The sequence below is a fragment of the Poecilia reticulata genome, linkage group LG9, assembly GCF_000633615.1.
Source record: "Poecilia reticulata strain Guanapo linkage group LG9, Guppy_female_1.0+MT, whole genome shotgun sequence".
NCBI lineage: Eukaryota > Metazoa > Chordata > Actinopteri > Cyprinodontiformes > Poeciliidae > Poecilia > Poecilia reticulata.
The window spans coordinates 2,139,025-2,164,772 of NC_024339.1; the positions used below are offsets into that span (position 1 = coordinate 2,139,025).

Below are 25,748 nucleotides of genomic sequence, written 5' to 3' on the forward strand. Positions count from 1 at the left end.
CCCCCGTGACCTCCCTGTGGGCTTGTGATTGTGATTGCTTCCCCTTATCCGATTACTCTCAGTGAAAATGAATATTTTTTTCATTTCTGAGAGAGTCAGCCTTTTGTAATTTTAACGGTGGTTTTGAAACAGAAATCCATTAGCTTAATGAATTGATCGCCAAGGAGAGGCACATGTTAATTTACTGAGCTGGATCTGGTCTTTAAAGCGCTGTGCTTCCCACTCATTTGAACTCACATTGCAAATTCTGCCATACTATTGTTGGAACCTCACAGTCCTGGACACACTTTGCTGTTAGACGTTGTTAAAGGGGCTTTACAGGCACTATGTGTTTTACAGACACATAGTTGTGCAATAAAATGGCACTAACTGTTGTGCAATAAAATGTAATAACATTTTGTAATGTAATGTAGTTAGTTGAACAATAGTTCAACTAACTACATTACGTTCAGTTGTCATAAAACTACTGTATATATCAAAGTGTTTCTTATAGTATATTATATGTATGTATTGAAAGAAATTTGACTCGACTCTTCAAGAAATTTGACTCGACTCTTCAAAATTGGTTTTTGTCTTTTTAAGAAGCTCCAAGTTATTCCTATTCTCCACTTTGATCACATCATCACATCACTGCTCCTCCATGATGCTGTTTATACTTGTTTTTAGGAGTGTTGGACTGAGAAGAAGTTTGATTGACAAGTATCAAACGCTTCAATGTTAAGTTCAGCAGATGTGCAGTTCCACCAGGTGTTTGTAAATTGCTGCTGCTAGTCTGGAGGAGCTGAGTGGGGGAGTCTCGGGGGTTTGGAGCTCGCCTGGAGACTGCAGCTCCAAAGCGGAGCGTTGGATAAATAGGCGGCACATTCTGTGAGCAAGCACAGAGAGCAAGCCACGGGAGATTAAAGGATTTCTCAAACATGCATCAAAGAGTCAAGACAACACTCTAGGTATGTTTTTGATGAGGGAATAACATTATCACATGATGTAGAGCTAAAAAAAGTCAATTTTCATCATATCCCTCCTTTAATAAATGTGTTTTTGTTTTTATGTAGACCAATTTGCTGAATGCCAGGCTAATGCTAGGTAACATCAGTGTTTTGATATTACTTGTTGACTCGTCATTTGCAGACAAATTTAACAGAAAACATTGTTCTGCTGATTGACATTTTTTTTTTTTTTTTAATGTTATTCTAGTAAAGGTATGAAAATGGAATCAGTTCAAAACCCAGTAAATAAACCTAAGATTTACAGGGCAAATATGCTGCTTTAAAACCTTAGTTTAGCTCTGGAAAATAAATTGAGAGAAGAGTGTTGTTGTTGTTTACATGCTGCTGCGGATTTTGCCTCTGATGCCATGGAGTTTCGGGTGATTAATCATTCATTTTGAGCATCTGTGTGCCCGTGCAAAAACAGGCAGCAGGTCCGCTGCTGGCAAGAGCTGACTAGGCTTTTTAAGGCTCTAATTTGTGTGGTTTGTCTACGGAGAGTAAAAAAGGAAACTACACCACTATCAACTGATTGCATGACTGAAGAGAAGGCAGCATTACTGATTTAGGTATTTATTTCTTCTTTTTGAGCGATTGTTCTGTTGAGTTTCTGAAAGGCTTTAGTGAGTTTGGTTGTTTGCTCTGTGCTACAGGACACGCAGCATGCAGCACCAACTGAGGGACAGAGTGCTGCTGTAAGTTAATGCTGAGAGTCTCATGCCTTGAAAAATATTCAAGCCTTTGGATGTTTTTCCCTTTTAAATGCATTACAAACCAGTCGTGATCAACAAAAGTACATGTCAATGTCAACCTGAAAACTTACTTCTACCAATGATAATGTTACCATTGGATATGCTGGCAGCTAGCATGTGGCTGTAAACTTATATTAATCATTCACTGGATACTGTTTGTGAAATGATACCAACCATATACAAATTAGTTTCTGTGGTAACATTTTTATGAAATTTCTCAACTTCTTCTCTTTGTAAGCTTTATGGAACTCCAGGCTGCTGGTGTTCATATCAACATAAAACTTTAAGCTGAGAGACAGAGCACTGTTGAACTTTCAAGGTCTTCATCAGTATTTTTGCTGCTTTTAGCTGCACACCTGAAACAACACACTTCCTCAAACACACACACACACACACACACTTGCATCACATTCCAACGACTTGGCGTGTGCAGATGCTGGCCTGCCCACGGCGTCAGCATATGTCCAAGTAGTATGCGGTGCGTGCTGAAGTCCAGCCTATTGTCCAGGGTGTGCGTGCCCAAGAAGATAAATATGTAATGTACTCTGATTACGTTGCTCTTTCTGTGGTGTTCATTCATACTGCATGAAGGAGTCCAGTGCTGTACAACTCTATATGTCATCAAAAATCAATTAGACTTTGACTTGTGAAAACTAAAACTGACTCCAGCTGATTTTGTTGGGCTGGAAACAAAAGAACTGGGTGACAGAAAGTTAACAACCCGCAGTTGCAAAAAATTGCAAATATTTTCCTCGTTGTCCCATCGGGGTTTTGGCAAAAAGTGAGATAATCCAGACCCTTTATGTAACTTCATAGAACAGTCATACTTTACGTTAGAAAGACCAAAGGGTCACAAAACTCATCATGGGTTTTACATCCTGCATTGGCATGTTGATATATTATCACAACCAAAATTTAAGTTTTGGGACTGTCTTTTTAAATGTTATATTAGAATAATTCCTCATATGATGACTTGCTCTTGGTTTTGATTCTTTGTAATATTTCTAATGATCTACAGCTTGTAAAATGTGCATTGAATACGTCAACAGTTTTCTCAGTTTTAGTATGTAAATGATTCACATGACATGTCAACAATTCCACAGATATAAAGAATTCAAAGCAAAATAGTTCACTAATGTAGTTATTGGTACAGAAGTGGAATGAAACAGGGAATAAGTATTGAACATACCAAAGGAAATGTAGTAAAGACTTTGTGCTTAATTTGTAAGAAAATCTTCAAATAGACACTAGTCAGTTGTAATTTTGACCCATTCTGCCAAGCTGTCTTCAAACCTTCACAGGTTCTGGGGCTTCATTCTATGCACTCTGAAAACCAATTAAGAGTTTTCTTTGCTGTTAATTAAAATTCACTTTCACATTTGTTTCAACTTCAGTCTCTCGTGAACAGAGTGCATCTCCCCCTTCATCCTGCCTTCAGGTTTATTCAGCTTCTATTTATCCTCCAAACATGATGTGTCCAATGACACCCAAACAGTCTTGATTTGGGATTGGGTTATCAGCATTTGTACTGGACAGTCCAAAACCTTTGCTGTCAACTTTAAATAAGCCTCATTGTGCTTTTTCTTCAGCAGTGGAGTCTTGTGCAGGGAAGCCATTGCAACTGAGTGGTCGCTTATTGTTTGAATGGAAAAAACTGTCTGGTATTTCAATATATTTTTGGTCCTCCAAGGCTCTTTGATCAACTGTGTTCATCATTGTCATGACTCTTTTTCAGAAATCCTACATGGATTTGTGGCCCTTACCAGTTATACCGAAATCAGTCTCCAATAACACTCACTGGAACATTCAGCAGTTTTGAAATACAGTATGTTTTGCAACAGTAACGTTTTTGTGAAGGTTCCCTTTGCTTTTACCAATCACGCCAATCTTGGCAATACTTTGATAGTGGCAAAGCATCTTATAGGTTCTTGCTGTGAAAACTGGGAATATCCTAAACCAGTTTAAGAAGGTCTGAGGCAGACGCTAATTTTGATGTTGTTGACAGCTAACAGTTAGCAGTTCTCATAGTGCTTACAAATAATTTGTCACTCTGTCACTGTTTCTTTGCCAACCAAGTACCTATAATTAAAAATAAAAACGGTTTTAAAATGTTTCATATTTTTGTGAGTAATTGTCAGCCAAGCCTGAGGAACAGCTTTTATTAATTGCCTCTGTCAACACAACAGGGTAAATAAATGACTCCTTCTTTTCTCAGGGTTTCCTCCAGAAGTTTTGCTAAGCCTGGTGAAAGAGGAGCTAAACATCCGCTGTGTTTCTGAGTTAAAAAATGCTTAAAGTTGACAGGAAATTTGAAAATATGACTAGGTAATTATGTGTTTTTTAAGACATTATTAACAATACAACACCAAGTGCAAGATATTAAAAAAGGCAAACATAAAACATACATTTTTTCCACTTCAGTTGTTTCATACTAATTAAAGTATGAATCAAAACTTTTTGATTCTTTATACGTGTCTTGTCACTTTATTTGCTGAAGTTGTTGGTGTGTAGACCGGTGGTTACAGAGTTCCAGTGAATAAAAAAAGACACCTGTCCTCAGACCCCCTGTGTGTTCAAATACTGACCGTAATATGTTGCCATGATGCTTTCAGCCATTTTACTGAAGAGACTCTTTAACCCCTAACATTGTTATTGGTGTATAAAAAAACATATAATAAACAAACAACACTAACCCTGGTGGGGTGCAAGAAAAGTCTGATGGCCCACCAGGCTTTTAAAGTACTGGGGGAACCTGATGTCTTATTTCAAAATAAGAGACTCAACCAGCAATGGGGTGTAAGCAAAGCACACACCTTCATGCGCAAAGCTCATATTAATATCTTATATTTAGCCATAAATAACTAATTGCTGGACAGCAATGAGTTTTGACTTTTCTAAAATCTGTACAAGAATTTATTTTTCCATCTTAAATTTGTTACACCCTTTATCATCATCAGTTAATCACGTACATGTCATTTCTGTAGAACAAATAGAAGGGCCTAATGATATGTTTAAAGAAATGTTAATGAGCAAGTTGTGGGTTTGTGAGGAGAAGTTGGAGGACGACTTAAAACAAAGAACACAATTTGCTTTCCGGTCTCATTTGCATTCAAAGACGTCAATGAAAGTTTGCTTCAAAATACATATAGTCAGTTCTCATGTCTCCTGCTTCTCATAATGAAGACGTGCCCAGAGATGGTGATTGGGTTCAGCCTGACTGCATCCAAATATGAAATGTGAGCCCCTGATAGAAGCCTGACTGAATTAGTAATTGCAATAAGAGAGGGCCCAGCTGTAAAGCTGAACGCTCTGTGGTGCCCCTTATATTTTTGTGTAACGCTTAGACCAAAGTTCCATCATATATTTTAATGGATTTCCTGGAAAACCTGCCAGCCTGATCTGCTGTAGTAATTTATTCATCATTGTGAAATAGACGTTTAGTGTTGAGTCCGAAATAGGATATTTGGCACAGGATGGTTTTTCTGGCCGAGTGCTTTCCAAGGCTGCTCAGCATCTGGTCCTGATGCTAAATGCTTCAGGTGATAAAATATTGATTAGGGACAATGGAAGTATGAGATGTGATGCCGTCGGCTTACCTGAGAAGGCAAACAAATGCATATCAGGACCCCCTGCAGTTTGGAGTTGGAGTTGGAGTTGAAGACGCCATACACCTGCTTCCACAAACCCACTGTCATCTGGACAAAGCAAGCAGCTCTGTGAGGATCATGTTGATTTCTCCAGTGCATTTAATGAAATTCAGCCTGATTTGCTTTGTGAGAAACTCCAGAAGACACAAGTGGAGGCCTCAGCAATCACCTGGATCTATGACTACCTCACAAGCAGTCTGCAGTTTGTGAGACTGAAGGACTGTGTGTCTAACCAGGTGGTCAGCACCAGCAAACACTTTAATGCCATAGTAGAATTTGATACTATAAGAACAATCATTCTGTCACATGAAGATGACCAGACACACCAGTGAGCCCTCCCCAGGCAGTTTTCTGACCGGTTGAAGCATCTGCAGGAACTCTCCTCTAGTAGTTTGGTGAATGCACTTCCAAAAATTTAAGGAAAAACAAACCTGGAATAGTGAACGCATAATACTAAACATTTGCTCTTGTGCTGTTTGTGAGCCAAGCAAAAACCTCCCCAACATGCACACATCAACGCCATGAAGCTTTGTGATTCAGAGAAATCAGCTGTTCTTATTTGAGTTCCATAACTACTGAAGTGAGATTGAAACTCTTGACTGCACACTGCAGAGGAATTAGTATGTCAACTGTGATTCTGATCTCCATTCCTGCGTTTGTCTTTCTTTCCAGATGAAGTCTACAGAGGTGGACCAAGGGCTATTCACAGACAGCTACTGCAAAGTGTGCAGCGCTCAGCTCATCTCCGAGTCCCAGAGGGTGGCCCATTATGAGGTGAAGATGGCCTCCAAGATTACATCATCCCAGTCTGTTACACTTCACTGCTGTTGTGGGGATAATTAATTCTCAGGATCATGCTGTTGTGCTCCTGCCTCCAGAGAGACCAGGCTGATGTATCCACCTGAACCCTGCAGCTGGCAGGAAACACACCTAACTTTGACTTTTTAGCTCCCTCTTTGATCCCAATTTTGTTACTAAGTAGTAACTGCTGCACAAAAGAGTCTGAAATACTTAAAAGTGTTTTCGCTACATTGTAGGGCTGGGTGATAAATCAATTTTATTGATCAGTCACGTTTCTGGTTCCATCCATTTTCTTACACCCTTGTCCCTCAGTGGGGTTGGAGGGTTGCTGGTGGCTATCTCCAGCTAGCGTACCGGGCGAGAGGCGGGGTCACACTGGACAGGTCGCCAGTCTGTACATTTCTGGTTGTTGGTTTAATTTTTTTTTTTTTTTTTTACCAGTGCACTCCTTGTGTTTCCGTAGCTCAGAGTGAAGTTAGCACACCCAAGGTCCACCGTTTTGTGTGACAGCCACATTTTACAGCTTCTTCTTATTTGGACTTTGAATTCACTGCAAAAACACTAAATCTCACCAAGTGGTTTTGGTTTTGTTTCTAGTGCAGCTACCTTAGTACACTTGAAATAAGTCAAAACTTATTTCAAGTGTACTAAGCTTGGCAGAATGGGTCAAAATTACAACTGACTAGTGTCTATTTGAAGATTTTCTTACAAATTAAGCAGTTTTCACAAAGTCTTTACTACATTTCCCATGGTATGTTCAATACTTAGGTAACTTTTCAGCAAGACATAGGAGCTTGTTTTAAGTAAATAATTTGTTAATAATAATGAAAAAGATTATTTCACTTAATACAAGACATTTCCCCATGTTATAAATGAAATAGTCTGCCAAAATAACATTTTAATCACTATTAAGGAATTATTGAGTTAAAGCAAGTGCCAATATCTTGCTGACAAGTTACTTGTAAGTTAATTTGATCTTATGTCAAGCGTACTAGGATATTATGCTGTAGAAAATCTTACAAGATCACCTTCTCTCTCCTATCTATTTCCTGTCTGCGTGTTATTCATTAAAATGCCACTAGAGCACAAAATAATCTAAAATAAGCATTTGAAGTCCTAAAAAGTGAGATGCTTGTGCTTTCAGAACTTTTGGTGACATTAATTGTCGACATTTATGGTGTTACTCTCATAAAATTAGTTTTATTCCTGTCTGACCCATTACAGTGGTTTTATTTCTACCTGTATGTCCCTTTAGAATGGCTTTTCTACTGTTAAGCTGTATGAGCAATTTACATAACAAGCATATTTCATTGAAAACAACATTAAAAGCAACATTATTAGTAAACTGCGGGCACCACAAGGCTCAGTGGTCGCTACATATTTTAGGATGTAGCGCTCAGTGCAGCTATCCTGGGTACGATTCCCGATCCTGGGCTATTTACTGCATGTCTTCTTCTTCTGCTCTATCTTCCGTTCTTCTTGTCAAGCTCCTAACAATAAACAAAACCTAACAGTCCCACAAAATTTTACAAAAAAAATAATTTTAACCCTTGTGTGTGCGAGGACTGAGGCAAACGTAGAGGACTATGAAAAATGATACAAGTTTTACATGTGTGGGGTCGGTTGGACCCCATTTCTACATACAAGGGTTAATAGCATGAACCACATTTCTATATCTGTCATTAAGCCTGGCATGGAACGAGCCTCTTTCCTGCACAACTTCTAAATGTACAGTAAAGCTGCTGCTTTGGTTGCTTTCTCTATGCATGTTTCCTGTCAGCATGCGAACCGCTGCCCTGCTGCAGTAGTGCAGATGCTGCCTCTCGCCGACCGTCACGGCAGGCCAGGAGAGCTGCGGGTGTGACTGCAGGCCTGCAGCAGATGGACAGCTGAGCTAACACGGCGTGGAAAGAGCCACGCGAACACAACTGACCTGGCAGGAAGAAAATTATAATGTTAGGCTGGTTCTTGCTAATGAGAGCTACGGACTTATTTGGACATTTCAAAAGTTTACACAACTTTGTGAGTTAACTTTTTCTTCTTAAATTTTATTCTAAAAGAAGTCCCAACAGGTCAAACCTTGTGTGTGTGGAAGGCTTTTTATTTCCTCAGAACATTGCTACGAGGCACAAAGACTTGGCCGTACCGATGCAAATCAAATATTAATTTTGTTCTTATGTGATGAATGCTGAGTACAGCACTGAGGCTGTAGCCTCCTGGAGATGCAGCGTGTTTTGGTTGTTCTTTTAGAGCAGTAAGGGTCTGATGCGTCACAGTGACGACAGGAGAACCAAATTATTAAACCCCATTTACGAAACAGGACTGACTGTGAAAGCTACTCTATTTTTCGAGCCTCAGTTGCTCACAGGGATAACTGTCTTACAATCCGAAAAGTTGCAGACTTAGTTCCAGCTTTCCTTGCCACACATCAATGTGTGAATGTATGCACATTACAGCAAAACCAGGAACAAGTCATCAAAACACAGAGAAAAAGTATAAAAACCACCAATTTCTGAGAAAATAGTCATTTCTGTTGTTTTTTTACAAAATCAACTAGTCATGAACAATCCGCCCTTTAAATAGCAGTTTGAGGAGTTTTAAAATGATAAACTTTGTGTTTGAATTCAGCTTTTTCACACAGTAAACTGGAGCCAGCAGCCAACTGAGTTTCTGTGCTTTGGGCCCACAGCTGATTAACATACCAGCTTTTATTGACCAGTCACAAGCTTTTCTTATTGATTTCAGCCAATACATTTAAAAGGAACGCATAGTTACTTAATTCTGAGTTTCCATTTAGAAGTGAGCTGAAGCTGAAGAATGCTTTGGACTCAAAGTGGAAAAGCTGGAATGCAACATGTCTGACGCCATCGTCGCAACAATATCTGAAGAAGATTTGGGACGCTGTCGTTCAGCTGCAAACTTTCTCCAGAGTTAATTTACAACGTGCAGATGGATTGTTTAGCATCAGAAAGAGAGTGACAGGACATGAGAATGTTTGGACATCTTGAAGCTAACAGATGTATCGTCCTTACTTTGAAGAAATATTCTGGTGAGAACACACCTGGACTACTTGTATAATTGGAGGCATTAAAGTCTTCAGTTTCTGATGGGTGAGTTTTTATTTTCAGAGCACGATTACGACACACAGCGCTAAATAATTTTAAAACTATTTCTGTGCTTTCGAGAACGTACTAAGAAGAGTTCAGGTAAAATATATTTTGAGTTTGTCTCTCGTTTCATCAGTGATAGTCAATGGTAGAAGGGACTGATGAAGCATTCCTCTGTCCCTATAGTGTCAGTCCTCTGTGTAGTTTTCCAGTCTGTGTAGCTGAAATCCTGTTCAGAGTGGCATGTCTAGATGTTTCGGTGTGATCTCATATTTAAATGGACCGTCTGATCCTGCATGCAGCCTTCATCTCCTTTGACAACAAAAATTCATATCAAAGAGCTGCCAAGACGCAGGTGAGATGAGGCAGTTTTCTCTCCAGAGGACGTTCAGGTCATGACGTTGTTAAAAATCTGGATATATGCCAAGAATGCCTTTCAATCAACAGTTTGGTCGCCTCGGGTCTTGCTTTCTGCTCTTCAGATAAAACATTTTTTACAGACAAACCGTCTGACACACTACTGTGAAGATCTCCTATCTAGTCAGAATACCATTGAATTTTAAACTTAAAGCAGCATTTAAATGACAGTCAACTGGAAAATGTAAGCGATCTTGAGCCCTCTCTCTCAACCACATCAGATCTGAAATTCCCCGTGTGGAGGTGATCAGAGCAGCCTCTGCCTCACAGTTCAAAGAATCATAGCTGGTGGTAAGTTATGCATCTGTCTCTTTGCGTGTGAACCAGACAGGATGAGCACTGCACTGGCTCATGGGTAGCATGGGAGTTTTTCTTTTCTTTCTCACTATGGCCTCCTCGTCTGAAGGAAAACTGAAGCGAGCAGAGAATGTTTTTCCTGGTTTCCTGTCCAAGCATTGCTAGTTTGTCGACATGTAACACTATCAGACTTTTTTTAGGTGGCTTTTAAAGTCTTTTTAAAGTAAGTATATATTTTTGTAACCCTTCCACAGTCTTATGAGATGGTGTCATTTGGGCGCCTTGTACACGGTCAGGCAGAGTCGCACTGACCCCTTGTTTGCTTCTGGCTTTTCCCTCTGTCCAACCGTGACATCTGCCACGCTCCTCCTGAGCGTCGCAGCTTGACTGCGGGTGGATTAAGAAATAACAAAGTTTTTTCCACTATGGATAAACTAGCTTGATACACTCTGGTCTTGACTTAGACTTGGGTTAGGTGGTCTTGACTACAATACAAATCTGTAATATCTTTATTTATTCTAAGTTCTTGAACATTTTTGTCATTGTGGAGAACATCATCCATTTGATTTACTTTATGGTTCAGTCTTTCTGTTGTCTGACTGCTCCAACAGTGGCACCTTATTGTACTTCACTGATATGATTCTTTTCACATGAAGGAGAATAAGGGTTTTTCTGGGAAACAAAAAACTGAAATGAAAGAAGCTACAGCCTTTGTGACAAAGACAATCATGTTCAGCGCTGTAGGGGACATGGGCATTTAGCGTTTGGCTGACTTGTGCATTTTTTGATTGCTGTGCCCTTTGTCCACTTGGTATCTTCACTAATTGGTTTCCATTATCTTGAAAGCATTTGAAAAGAACTTTCCTTTTAAACATTTGTTGTGGTTTTTCGTCTGTGCTGCTCACTGTAGAGCTCTTGTCTCGGTTAATTGGCAGATGAAAAAGAGGACTTTAATATATTTGACTTTCATATTTACTCCACCACTGCCCCCACTGAGGTATCTAGGGATTGAATGCTTTTGCTGATACACATTCACACAAAAATTGCTTGATTGAGCTGCCGTATTATTGAAATGTGATGTTGGATTCATAGTACAAGAAAAAAATAAGTTGTTTTGCTGCAGCACAAGTTGCGTTGTGTCAGAATGAAGATGTTTGAAGAGGCCTGAGCCATGAATTTAATCTGTCAGATGACTGACAGAACATTTTATGGTAGAACAATTGTGCAATATTACAATTCTACAATAGCTCTTGGCAGAGTTTGTTTAGCTCAATTCATTGCATGAAAAGTGGAACGTTTGTAACTCTGTGGAAAGATTAAGGCATGCAGGGTTACACAAACCTGCATAATAATGAGCCAGTGACCAATGGTGAAAAAATTTATTGTTGTACCTGGATACTTTTTATATGGATTCAGATTGAGTCAATCACTGTCTTTTCTTGTAAAGTTGTGACATCGTGCTTGTACAATTGAAGTTCCAGTTGAAATCATTGCCACCCAAATTATTCCCACCACCAAACTCTCAACCCCAAATGATTCTCTAACAGCAGTTTCTGACACAGAAATGTGAACACCACTTTCTGTAGGCAGCTTTTAACTGCTGGGAATTGTCGATATTCGTGGGTGTTCACAGGCTTGGAAATCTGGATTTTTGTCCTACATCTGGTAAAACAGCTGTGGGACAACAACAGTGACCTTTACTTAATACTAAAGTAACTTAGTATTAAGTTACTTTAACTTAATGTTAAAGTAACTTTTAGTAACATTCGTATATCCAGCTGCATTTTGGGTACAGGGTAGAAACAAAACAAGTGGTGATGAGTCTCTGACCACTAACCATTATATGACTTTCCAAAGCCAAAAACCGATTCTGGCTCGGCTAATTCTGATGCATCCAATGTGTGTTATTGATGAGAATTGATGTGCATTAAATGTTGCCTTGCAGCATTCATGATGGGTTTTCTCCCTAAACCCATTTGTCACTGGTTCATCAGATCCCTAGACATTAAAACGGTTTCACTTTGACATAGGTTGACCATTGTGGAGATGCTGTTTCCCCGCTTGGCAGTTCAGGGGCCTCCCTTTGAGAAGTCAGCTTCAACACACCTTTCCACTTCAGTCCATTTAGGACAACATGAAGAGTGGGTGTAATTTTTGGCTTGTTTTGTTAAAGGGTAAAGAGCAGTATGTATGTATTTTTTTAAATCAGTACCAACTTGCTGATTTTCCTAGTGCCACAGTGTTGTCTGGATCTTTTAAAATAGCACTGCTTCTGTTTAAGATTTGTCACTGCAAAAATATTGAAAACAAGCAAAAGCATTCTTATAGGTTTCTACTGTATGTTTGAAGTAAAATAATAATAAAAAAAACCTCAAATTCCAAGTTGCAGTAACTAACAGGAAGATCCCTGAAGTCAAAATTCTAAACTAGCTAAATAAGGATAAGGCAGCTCTCATCAACTAATCTTTAAAATCCAGTTTGGCAGCCATGTGTGTTTAAACACACTGATAGCAACAGTAGAAGGAAACTGTTTAGTGGGATTGTCTGGCTCAGTTGGTGGTTCTGGTCCTAGACGTTGTTGGCCTGGGTTCCATTCCTTCTGCTGCATGTCTTCCCCCTCTCTCTCTCCACCCTGCTTCATGTTCATTAAAGATCACAACAAGACTAAACAAGAAAACTGTTTAGTCGTATCTTATTAAATATTGGACATAAATACATTCATGTAGTTCATGGAGGTTAGTGGCCATCTGTGAACCTCGTTGTGACGCCTTTCCAGAACCTTTCATGATAACAGTGAGACTGACAACACAATTTGTTCTTATATCCAGAAGAAATCATATTTTGAATAAAGTGCTAAAACCCTGGTAAAATAAACCCTAAGCTCCATTACTATGCTTGGTGTCATGAACAACATCTCTTCTCTCCGTCTCTATGCAAGTCATTGCTGAACTCTGTACCGGAATCTTGTTGCTTTTACATTCAGTAGAAATATTCCAGAAATGGGATCAGAAGAAGACCAAAGGAGATAATATCTGTCTGTTTTGGATAATATAGTTGTGATACCCTGGTGGGCGTCTCATCACTCACCTGTCCCCCTGACTCCAGCAGCTGCRGCTGTTTTTGATTACTGTGAGACCTCAGTGTGTCATATAGTATGAGCGAGCGCTACAATCTGAACCTACTGGGAATCCAGTAGGTCTTTCATCTTATGGAAAACGGGCTTATGGTTCCCTGGAAACCCTAGCGATGCCAAAGCTGTGAGGTTTGATTCACTGGGGCTTTACTAAATTATTTTGAAAAGTTTTAATTTGACTGGCTGAGCTGAATATAGAGCTGTGGTGCCAAAGACAGTTCACCGGAGAGTAAGTTTGAGAAAGGTCAAATTTAAATGGCAAAGATGAGCCAAGTATTTATAGAAATGACATTGGTTTAAAATATAGTATTCACTGAACAGYATGGCATTTAGGAAGTCTGAAGGTCAACAAGTTGACTAAAAAAACTTAAGGATGACTTTATCACCGCAGCAGTTATACTGTCATATGCTGCGAATTAAAAGAACAACTAATATTATTGTGTTTGAGTACTAAGATTGTTTTCATACAAAACTTTGAATTTGTCCTTTGCTCCACATTGGAGTGGGCGATAAGGACTGGGATTATTCCAATATTTTGCACTACTATTCTGATAACGATAAAAATGATGATAATGATAATGCTAATGATTACTCCTCTTTTATGGCTCAGCATTCGAGGTGCCAAGTTTYTGTAACGCCACATACTTACAGAACTGTGGTACCACTAAGCTGCACATAGAGACATTATTCATATTTTTGGATTTACTGTTATTTTTTTATGCTTTCATGGGGAAAAAACATGAGAAATAGTAAAATAAAAGAAAAACTATTTTAGTCAGTTATTTTTACATTAACTGACATTTGTGACGATAAATCAAAATTATTATAGTGAACTTTAATTTTTCACAATAAATGATAGATGATATAGCATTTCCATTAAGTGAATTTATTGTCGTAGTTTAAATRTTTGCCRTTTTATGGCTAATGGAAACACAGAGTTATGTGGCACAGCTGCTTATTGCCTTTAGCTGCTCGAGTTCATCCACACCCTGCACAAAATACCTTTAGAAATGCTTCTGATTGTCACAAGGGGTATACAATGGCAACACTGCCATGTTACAAGAGTTTTAAACAACTAGCAGCAGCTCCCGTTTCTGATTCTCAGCCATCAGTTACCTGCCACAGCAGAGAGGAGGAGCTAAGAATCTCTTTTAGCAATTGATTATGTTGACATGGATCTATTTGACAACCTTTATAGATCCAATCCAAAMGCGCTTCCGTCTCAACTAATTTTTAAACCTRCATGTTCATAAAGTGGTTCCGAAACGGTGTCGGCATTAAGCTGATTTTAAGAAAATACCCATACTSGGGTGCTTAAACTGCTCTTACTATTTTTCACTTGTTTTAGAGGCAATGGGATGGAAATATTAGCYATTTGTAGCGCTGATRAAAAAAAGTTCTGCTGRAGCAAAATGAGGCAGAACCATAATGATGCTGATCGAAAATCAAAGAGAAGGTCTGTACGAGCGCGTTAGGAGTAATCTGTGGAGGACACGCTCAGCTATTCTACTTTGCTTTTACTTGGTTTCCTCAGGAATTAGTCTGTGTGCTAAGCGATAAAAAGCACAAGTAGAAGGTGATAAAGCTGGCCCAGAACCTTTTGCCAGAATGAAAAGTGGCCTGACACTTCCTGTTTAAGCAGAAACAGCACTGCAGAGCTGCTTGGTCCTCTTTATACGGTTCACCCTAATGCAGTGGCACTTACAGTGCAAACACTGGAGAGAAGGAGAGGTTATTAACAGAAAGAGTCCTGAGAGATCAGCTGGTAGGTGGCTTTTACAGGGAAGAAAAAAAAACAAGTGAGAGAGAAGGGTGAAACCATACTGTTCTCTTGAAATATGATTAAACAGAARGAAAAYGGCAAAAAAATCTCTGTGAAAGAGCGAGAATTAGTCCGTGAACCATGTCATATTAAAGGAGTTCRACATTCACATTCCACTCACACTTAGGTTTGTATGAYCTCAGACAGGATTTTAATGTGAACACAAGAACTCTGCTCCCTCGGCTTCACCAAATGTGCTTCCAGCCACGTGAGGCACAAATTTAAAACCACAAGCTGCTTCCTCAACTTTGTGAGCATCATGATAAAACTTTGGTATCATGTGAAAACTGTTGCTGTGCCGTAACACAGGGCAAAAAAACGCAGAACATGGTAAACATACAGAGAAACTGATGGTTTCAGAAAATAAACAAGTTATCAGGSATTAYTGTATAACAACTTCATTTAAGTTAAGTTCACTKTAACCAGCTCTCTTGACCCTAATATGTCCTTATAATTTGCATTACTTCAAGCTCTGGGCTGGAAGAGCATTTTAAAGTAAATGGTTGTTTTTRATGACATTGGAAACTTCCGTCCCAGTTTGTCAGCAGACTGATCTCTCATACAGAGAGATTTRGGAAAACTATAACAATAAAACTCRCCGGATGTTGTCCAGCTAACGCACAGGAATGGATCCGCCTCTGGGACTGATCACTGAATCATTCTAAATGTCATCATTAAAGGAGTACATCGAATAACAATGAACATCCTTACTGGGGTTTATTACTGCAACTTTATAATTGCATTGCTGGTTGGACTCTGTAGAGTCAGTTGTAAGGAAGAATKTTTTATTTTTGTCATCAAATTTTTTATTATCCTTTGTATTTCAGTACAGATACTCATATTTACCTTCCAGCAGTGTTTCCCCGCCCTGGTCCTKAAGGCTCACTGCCCTGCATGTTTCAGGTGTTTCCTCTCTTCAGCCCATATGATYTCAACTGACTGGTGTTTGTTTAACTGAACTGCAGTCAGCTGAATCAGACGTGGTAAAGCAGGGAGACGTATAAWACCTGCGGGGCGGTGTGCCTGGAGGACCAGGGTTGGGAAACACTGCCTTACAGAAGCAAACGAACAAGAATGCACACAAAATAAAAAACAAGAATAACAAAGGAARAGGAAGAAAAAGAATCAGGATTAGAATCATAACCCCTGGATCCTATAGCTTGAGAGCCCTTTCACATGAGGAAAAGATGTTGATGATGACTTTCATGGCCCCCGGGTTTGTAAAGGGTGGAGCAGAAGACAGCCACTGTTAAAAGAAAACCAGAAGAAGTCCAACATGGCTTCTGGCTAACTGCAAACATGTGGAAGGAGATTTGGTCTAACCAGACCAAATCTKAACGTTTTGGCCAAACTGCAAAACGCACTTCACTCTGAACACACCATCCCTGCTGTCGAATATGACGGTCATTCTCTGGGGGTGCCTCTCTTCAACAGGGACAAGGAAGATGGTCAGAGTTGATGGAAGATGATTGGAGCCAAATACAGAACAATGTTGGAGAAAACCTGTTGGAGTGCAAAAGGCTTGAGACTGAGGTGGAGGCTCGGCTTCCAGCAGGACGACCACCTAATACATAAAGCCAGGATTACAATGGAACGGTTTAAACCTAAACATGTTCAGGTGTTGGAACGACCCAGTCAAATTCCAGACCCAAACCCAATCCAGAATCTGCAGCAAGTTCTAATTCAAAATGGTCTCCATGTGATCTGACCAAACTTGTTTCAGTCACAGGTTGAGCTCAGCTGGTARATGACAGTAAAATCAGGAGCAGATTAGTAAGATAAGCTTGTACAAAGACTCAACAGGTATTAACATCTTTTATCCTCAAAAATGACATCCAGTTTAGTTCATGATGCAGTGGTGCAGCTATTAAATTCTACATTTTATAGATCTGGTTTCAGATCTATATGAATAGATTCACAGTTGGGAATTGGCGCAGGCTGCTGCAGGCGGCTACTGAACAGGAAGAAATGTCCAGCATGGGTTGAGTTCTTGGACCAGAAGCGCCTATTAGCAGCTCTTAAAGATTATTTATACTCCTGAGGAGCAGATTTTACATCCGACTGGGATGAGTCTGTTTAAAAAACAAGTYTAGGTCGTTTGGCATCGAACAACCCGGTCCTTTAGCAGGGGGTTGTCTGGAATCACATTATCTGTGATCTGCTCACTGATGTGGTAGTAATGCGATATRGATTTTTTCTTCAGTCCTGATTATCTTCACCATGCACAATAGAAACCCTCACATTCCTGCARTCCTGAACTGCTCCAAAACTTTTCAGACTTCTTATTAGTAATTACAGCCTTTATTTGTCTCGTCTGACRAATTTGATGGACTGATGTGTGAATGAATTATGGAGATGTTTACACCATTAAAGGGCARGAGTACAACCAGATGACCACAATATTATGGACGGATCACTGGAATGCATGCAGAGACTTTTCCATAAACCTTGACTCCTAATAATAAGGGCACGTTTTCTTTGTTTTTTTCCAGTCTAAGTGGTTGTATCAACTGATAAGAGACATCGCCAGCCAGGCCTTTGCCATCATAAAACACTTCGCTCTATTCAGATCTTGCTTACAGCACAGTCTGGGTTTTTTCCCATTGAAGTGAATTCCATCCATCCATCCATCCATCCATTTTCTTTACACCCTTGGGGGTGTAGTGGGGTTGGGAGGGTTGCTGGTGCCCATCTCCAGCTAACGTTCCGGGTGAGAGTTGGGGTCACCCTGGACAGGTCGCCAGTCTCTCACAGGGCAACACAGAGACATACAGGACAAACAACCATGCACATACACATTCTCACACTCACACCTAGGGACAATTTAGAGAGGCCAATTAACCTGACAGGCATGTTTTTGGACTGTGGGAGGAAGCCAGAGTACCCGGAGAAAACCCACGCATGCACAGGGAGAACATGCAAACACTATGCAGAAAGACCGGGGCCGGGAATCGAACCCAGAACCTTCTTGCTGCAAGGCAACAGTTCTACCAACTGCTCCACTGTGCAGCCCTGAAGTGAATTCCTCCGGTGGAATTTCAACCGGGCCAATCACCAAACTGAAGGGGAAGTTGTTGCTGTTGTTGTTGATGTTGATGTTGCTTTTTAAAAATAATTGTAGTCTGCTTGTAGTTTTAACAACGTCAGCGGAGGAGGTGAACGAAGCCGTTCAGTCTGTGTTGGCTACGCTTCCAAATGTGAAATTAACAAACAACAATCTTGTTCAWCTCTGAGCTTCTCTCTTCACAGTGGAGGATGGTTGTTTACAATGCAGCYGATTTCTGGTAAGRTTCATAGTGTCGAACTGGTGCATGAGCAAACGTTAGAGATTGGGTAAWATTACAAATTKYGAGAGAGTTTGCACCTACAGGAAGCAGTCATCTCTCAGTAGATGAGAGCCTAAACCCTCTKKACGAAGCAAAGCGTAGAACCAGGCTGACCTTTACCAGGCTCAGACTAGGCTAAAGCTAGCCAAAACCTTAGTGGTAAAATTCCAGGAAACATTCCATAGGAATCAACAAGGATTTGTGGGAATTGATGGGACTAAAGTTTGATTTTAAAATATTAAAGGTTGACTGGTTTTTTTTTTTTTTTAGCACAACTTTGACCAAAACAACTAAATTTCTTGCAGGTGCAGTTCAGTTCTTCAAAAGCCACAGTGGTGATCGTTTGTTGTCTASACTGCCATTGTAACACATGTAACATTTGGAGATAATCACAGGAAAAAAGTGCAGTTGCTCCATGAGTCTGTGTCATACCTAAACAATTTTCTTATAGTACCCAAAAATGAATTATCTTTGTTTTATATAAAGGCGTAGCATAGTTGTCACACTGAAGGAGTAAAGGTTACAACCAAAGATGTTTCCTTTTAAATGAAAGATTTTTGTCTGAGAGCAAAAAGAGCAATATGGCACTTTCTTCAGTTTTAATTGCGTTTAGATGAGAACAGATCATTTGAGTGACGAGGCATAAATTCATCTGTCAACATTGTGAAGTTTTATGTTTAAGTATCAAAATCCTCYGTTAATTGTTTACTATCTCACTGTTGCTCAAGCTGCCTTCATAGCCAAGCATCTTTAAACATTAAAACTGAGGTAAAAATATGCACAAGAGCCGAGTCAAAACTCCCACAGTGACAGTATCGGGATGCACATTTTTATCGAGTTAAAAAGAAGCAGTGGAATATTTTCGTTAAAAATTCATTACAGTAACTTTTTTTTTTTTGCACAAACTGAAAGAAACGTTTTTTTCTTCTGTACACTAGTGTTCTGTTTTTTACTGAAGAAGTGTGTTTTTTTTCTTCATTAGTGTGAAGTTCAGAAAATGCAATAGGATTTCTAAACATAATGTAATGACATGACACTGCTCAGAGCACAAGACATAGAATTAGACTGACTAGGTCTGCCATTATGGATTGGGTACATTGTCACCAATATCTGATCCCAAATTTTTTTCCGATATCGGGACCAATACAGATATTAATATTGAATCGGTGCATCTCTAGTTCACAGTTTAGGTCAAAGAAAAAAATCTCTTAAGTCTGCGCCTGTCRGTGTGTGTCTGCCATCAGTGTGGCCGCTTCATGTCTCAGGGTTGACCCGTGATTACATCAGACAGTGCATTTTGTGTCATCTTGCAAAAGTAACACACATTGTACGTAACTGATATTAATTTGAACTTTTCCTGCCTTTCAGAGTCGGAAACACGCCAACAAAGTGCGGCTGTATTACATGCTACATCCTGTGGATGGAGGCTGCCCGGCCAAGAAGCTCAGAACAGACAACGTGAGTCCTTATGGTTAAATCTCTTCTTTCTTCTTCAGCTGCGTTTCCTCCATAGCCTCTGTAATCAYTTGCAACATGCACACATGGAGTCAGGGCTGTGGGAAACATTCACTGTGATCTKTAATTATCCACCTCGTGTGTCAGAACAGCAGACAGATAAATGACAACAGTTTCTACTCCAGGGAGCAACGGGTGGCAGAGAACACCAAACTTTCATTTAAACCCGACGCGTTGTTTGGGATTCAGCCTGCAAACTGTCCGTGTCACACGACGCGTCTGACAAGCACAAAAGTTCTGCTGCTGAACAAGTTTGTCCCAGTTAGGGGAAAATGGAGAGGCGCTGTGATAAGTTTCCACGTTGGCGTGACGATGGAAGGCACTCTCTGGGTTTCACTCTAAGTGTCGGAGTGATGATGATGCTCTGGGGAAGAGACGGAGGTTTGTGCTGCAGTGATCGGGACGCTGCCAGCTATCAGTGGGGAAATCAGAGTTTGCGATCCAGAAAAGGATGCATCAAGGGACACTAATGCTCTCTCCTGACTCTCCTGCTGCCTCAGCTCATCATCCGGTTCTGCTGTTGTTTCTGTTCGCCTCTCCATTCTCACTTCATCCCTCTGCTCCGCCTGTCTGTCTTTCTTCTTTCTAATTTCCTCTCCTGCCCTCTGCTCCCTCTGTCACACTCCTACCATCACATCTTTTCTCCCGCCTTCCTCCTCCTTCCATCTTTGGACAGTTTTCAGCTTTATTTTTTTTCAACCCTAGTTTTAATCAATTAATGATCACTGTCAAAAGTCTTAATCAGACATTTTGTCATCTATTTCCCTCTCCTGTGTGTTTTCTCTGAGTGTCATTTCTTTTGTTAGCCATTTTTGCTTCCCATTCGTTCCTTTTTAGGTTTCATTTTTAGGTCAATTACATTTGTTTCTCCATTTTTTTTCATCTACTCTGTTTCTCTCTTATGCTGTTTCTTTTTATGCTGTGAGTTATGCTGTGTCATTTCTTCTTCAGCTTCATGTATTTTTCTTTTTCATTTCTTTGTAATTACTTTTATCATCTTGTTGAGTTTCCAGTAAATCTTTATTCTTTTTTTTTCTTGCTTATTCCCATGGCTTTTTCCCCATTCTCTTTTCACTTCTTTTATTTTCCATCTCTCCCTTTTATGCCGATGTTTATGTTTTGCTTTTATTTCATCTTTATCCTGCTCTTATATGGACAGATTGCTATTCTGTTCATATTTTAATGATTAGCTCCAGGTAGAAAGCTGGCTGATATGATGAAGAGGAGAATGGCAGATGTATTATGTGAGGAAGGGCAGCAAGGTTTAAGCCGTTTTACTGTAGTGTGGATAGAATAAGGCTACTATAGTGTGGATCAATAATCTGGCTGATTACTGATTACCAATCTTTAAGAAGTCTGACCTGCCAATCCCAGTTTTGGCTTATACTGATTTTATGTATTTATTTTTTCTGAAACATTGCTGAATGTAGCAATAAAGTTGCTGAGTTAGTAAGTAGTAGCTATTGTTGACTGCATGACCTGGTGGGCGGGGCCAACATTCAAACCTCTCACAGAGGAGAGCAGACAGTCGTTGATCTTTACACCTTTTTCGAGGTTGATAAGATCAATTGACAATATCGGCTTCACATGGAAGTATCGGCCAATCATCGATCTCCCAAAATCAAGGAAATGTGGGTCAACTTACTGTAATGCAGGAAGAGATTCTGGAAAGATCTTGATGGAGTAGAAAGTGGTGATGAGACCAAATCTGAATGGACATGTTGGTGAAGGAAGCAGCTCCTTATGAGTGTGTGTAGTTTGTCCTGTCTGTCTTTGTGTTGCCCTGTGGCAGACTGGCGACCTGTCCAGGGTGACCCCGCCTCTCGCCTGAAATTTCTCGCTGGAAATAGGGACCAGCAACCGTTCTGATCCCACTAAGGCAGGGGTGGACAATTCTGGTCCTCGGTGGCCGGTGTCCTGCCACTCTTAGATGTCTCCCTGGTCCAACACACTTGGATCCAACAGCTGAATCACCTCCTAAGTGCAGTCTAGTCCTCAAGAGTCCTGCTAATGACCTCAGTATTTGACTCAGGTGTGTTGAAGTAGAGATGCATCTAAAAGTTGCAGGACCTCGAGGCCTGGAGTTGCCCACCCCTGCACTAGGGACAAGGGTGGACAGAAGATGGATGGATGGATGGATGGATGGATGGATGGATGGATGGATGGATGGATGGATGGATAGAACATGCATAATGTAAAATAGACCATTTCATAAGGTTTGATAGAAATTTCATAATTATATAAACGTCTTGTGCCTTTTTGTTTATAACAAATCAAACATAGTTTTGACTAAAAGGATTTCTGCATGTGTCAATACATAATATAAAGACCAAAGTGTAAGGATTTGGTTATTTCTGTGTGTTAGGTTTCTGTGTCCCATCTACCCCTTGATTAGTTACACCTGTTCCTTGTTTCCATTGATTGCCTCCCTGTGTATTTAAACCCACCTGTGTTCCTTGTTCTTTGTTGGATCCTCGTCTAGTTGTCCTGTTGCGTCAAGTCTGTAGCTTGTTTCATCAAACTGTGTGCAGTGGAGAAATGAATGAAGAATATTTAAACCTTTAGTTAAAACCTTATAAACTAAACTTACAGCTTTGGATTCACTGTATTATAAGTCGGACTGTTTATGTTTTGCAGGGGCCGCTGTGAACAATATCCTGTGGAAGGACTTAGAGTAAATGTTCTTGACAAATAAATTAAAGTGCAACGGAAAACTCAGCTAATAAGATTTAGTCACTGACATTCAAGTGTGTCTTGTTTGTACCTGAGGATGTATTTTATTGCTGAGGTGAGACTACAAATACACAATTGATTTGTTGTACTTTACATGCCTGCAGATAGTGCTTGGCCCAGACTGAAGCCACAGAGGCAGCATTGACAATTTTATCCATAAAGACGATACTCGTGCACCAAAGTACAAGAACATGACAGATGAAGAAATGCAAGGTTATGATGGACCTGGGACTTTTCCAGAATGACTGGATGGATGATCTGGGTAGATCTTAAACTAAACTAATAAATCTGTGTTTTTACATACAATGCTACTGAACACCATGCATTTTCTTTTTAATAGAAGGGCGGTTAATTGTGGAAGAGCTGCATTGAAATTAGATTGGATGGCTGGATCTGTGCCTTAGATTTGGTCAATATTTCAAACCATCCTGCCATTTTTGGGCAACAGATTGTGACTCTATCTTGAGACTGAACTCTATCTTATCCTTTTTTCCGGTTAAGAATGTAAGGCTTACAGACTTTTTAGGTTGGCCAATGAAACTTCTCCCCTTTTTCTAAATTTCACTAAATGTAACACAGAAGCTGTTGGRAGGTGCTGATGTTTTTAACAGCATTTGTCCACAAATATAAATCATTCTTAACGCATCTCTGAAAGGTCGACAAGTTATTCCTGTGGTTCATGTAGAGCTGTGCAACCATGGCTAACGTGATGGGGTTTAAACTAATACCTTGATCAAAAACTCTGGAAAGAATCATAATTCCTCACAAGGGGTTGATGTTTATATCCTTACAGGTCAGTCTGTGTCCGGTTTGAGCGAAAGGAGACTCATGTGATCTGCGTAAAGGTAAACTTAAGACATCCAGCTGCTGCTGCGGCGCGCGAGCCAATGCAGAGAGGCACCAGCGGTGCGATTGGTCCAGCTTTAAATCCATAAACTATAAACCTATCTTAAACGTATCTTTTAGGAATACATCTGCTCCACCAGTGAAACGCTCAGAGCAACAGAGATGCTTGCAATCCGGCTTTAAAAAAATAAAAATAAAAAATTTCCTGCGCAACCAGGTTTGACCTGGACAAATAGGTTTGATCCCCAAATCCACCCAACAGCTAAAAAGAGATGCTATGTTGTCTAGCGATGTGGAAGATGGAAGTACAACCAGGGGGCCGTTACTCAACAGCTCTAAGGAATCCGTCTCACATGTTGTACAACTGCTTGCACTGTACAATTCCCTAACTGTACTGCCACCGCAAGAGTCGAGCCAGACCAACACAGATTCCAATAAACATGATATCTCAAAGTCTTTTCCCGTGCCCGATGACAGATTTCTCTCCCTCAGCTCCATCAGGACTGGGGAGATCTCTTGTGGAGAAATGTGTTTTCCTGGTTGGTGGACAGCTGAGTGGATGAGACTTGCACAGCACGGGATTGATGAAGCCGCTATAAACACCTTTTCCGGAGCAAGACACCTCCCGGTGACGCTCGGGTTCAGGACAGATTGAAAAGTGACATTCACCCAACTGTTTTAAAGGTCGTTGGAGAACTTAAAGAAGTTCTTCTCTGTGTCTTCCATGACAGTTTGTACTTGCTGTGCGGCCTCTGTACTCACAACATCCAGGATGTCTGAACCAGCTCGCTGCTCCAAATGGTTAACGTTCCCGTCCGGGTCGGTTATCCCTTTTGGAACAGTGGAAAAACTGTCCCCAACGACTTTGCTCTCGTTTTTAGAGAGCGCTACCCCAGTTGGGTTAGTCTTGTCTTTGGGAACAGTCACAAACGGTTCACTGGTTGGGGTTTCAGAGATGTTTGTTAATTGAGCTTCCCGGTCCAGGGAACATTTAAGCTCAAAAACAACAGAAACTTTACAATTTAGAGACGATTTTTTTGTCAGACTGATGGCTGTGACGTCTCTGACTCTGTTTCCCTCTGAGACACGTTCCCTGTCTGGGGAACTTGGTAATTCAAAGACACGGGTCTTTGAATTACCAGTGTCTAAAACTTCCTTTTAGTTGTTGCTAAAAGGAAGTTGTTGCCTTTTAGCAACAACTTCTCTGGCAAAGCCAGAGATGAAATTGATGAAGCCAAAACTTCAGCAAAACCTCTAGCTGTGAGGTCAGCCTTAGAAAGATCTTCCCCAGCTGGGTCAGTTTTTTTCTTTGGGAATGATTGAAAAATCATTTCCCACGACTGTCCTCTCACACCTAAGATCGTCTTGTACCGTATTGTCTCTAAAACCAGTGACATTGCTTTGACTGGCAACTGTCTGACTTACAGGACAAACTTTCCCAGCTGGGTCAGTTTGTTCAGACGGTATGCTCGCACTTGGTACTGTCTTGTAAAGTCTCAGCTGAGTCAAAGTCTGTGGTTCTGCAGACATCCGTCGCTCGTTTGAAGCAAACCTCCGCAGCCGGGATCAGTTTGTTATTTGGGAACAGATGAAAATTCATTCTCAGAGCTGCTTTTATCCAAATTCTTTTCAGGAAAGTAGCTGTCAAACGCTTTCTTCACTCCTGTGGTCACTGCATATCCAAGCCCAAAGCTGAGTGGGAGAAAGAAAGGGACTAGCGCCTTGGAAAAACTAAACATCCTTAAGAAACACCAAGTCAAATCTCCACGAACCGTCTGGATCCTAAATGCTTCATTGTGTTGAGATTCTAACATTGAAAGCCTCAGAACTTATTTGATCTACTGTGATGTACATTAGGTCATCTATGACCTCATCAACGAGCTCACTGCAGTTCTGTGACACGGTCTTGCTTCTGATCGTTGCTATGGAAACGATCAGATCAGTTCTGTATGACTCAAACTATAGACTAAAGGACTAAATATTTAAATATATATATTTTTTATTTAACATGAAAAGATTAACACTATATCCATTTAAAAATGTCACCATCTCATTTGGATTTGGCAGAAGCAGAAAGTTTTGAATAAACCAGCGTGAGCCTTGCATGTTGGTTCTCTCCTTATTTATTTATTTGTGTGTGTCTGCGTGTGCGTGTGTTTTTTTGTTTTTTTTTCAGTGTCACAGTAAATCACTGTTGGGTCTATGGGCCGACCTTAGGCCCTTCGTAAAAGGGCACATTGTCATGACGGAAGAGAGCTATACTTAAACTACACAGATGTGATGCGACCAGGCTGTGCTTAAAAGGTGGCACAATCTAAAAATATACTCAGCAGCTCTGCCTCCAGACACTGGGAGTGTGTCTGACC

General features: G+C 40.3%; 1 protein-coding gene and 1 long non-coding RNA gene across 3 annotated transcripts in view; one reads left to right on the forward strand and one right to left on the reverse strand.

Moving 5' to 3' along the window:
• Positions 1-25,748, forward strand: part of zmat4a (zinc finger, matrin-type 4a) — an 89,041-nt gene that overhangs the window by 15,775 nt on the left and 47,518 nt on the right. The window contains exons 2-3 of the mRNA XM_008417301.2: positions 6,058-6,159; positions 19,657-19,746. Of these exons, the coding sequence (XP_008415523.1) occupies positions 6,058-6,159; positions 19,657-19,746 (192 nt within the window). The remainder of the gene's footprint in view (positions 1-6,057; positions 6,160-19,656; positions 19,747-25,748) is intronic.
• Positions 15,820-25,161, reverse strand: LOC103469553 (uncharacterized). 2 transcript variants are annotated; one of them, XR_534360.2, is made up of 4 exons: positions 24,808-25,161; positions 22,251-22,324; positions 16,327-16,465; positions 15,820-16,208 (listed from the first exon to the last, which is right to left on the reverse strand). It is a non-coding gene; the product is annotated as an uncharacterized LOC103469553 (long non-coding RNA). The 2 variants fall into 2 exon arrangements; XR_001776947.1 differs by having other exon boundaries at positions 15,820-16,465.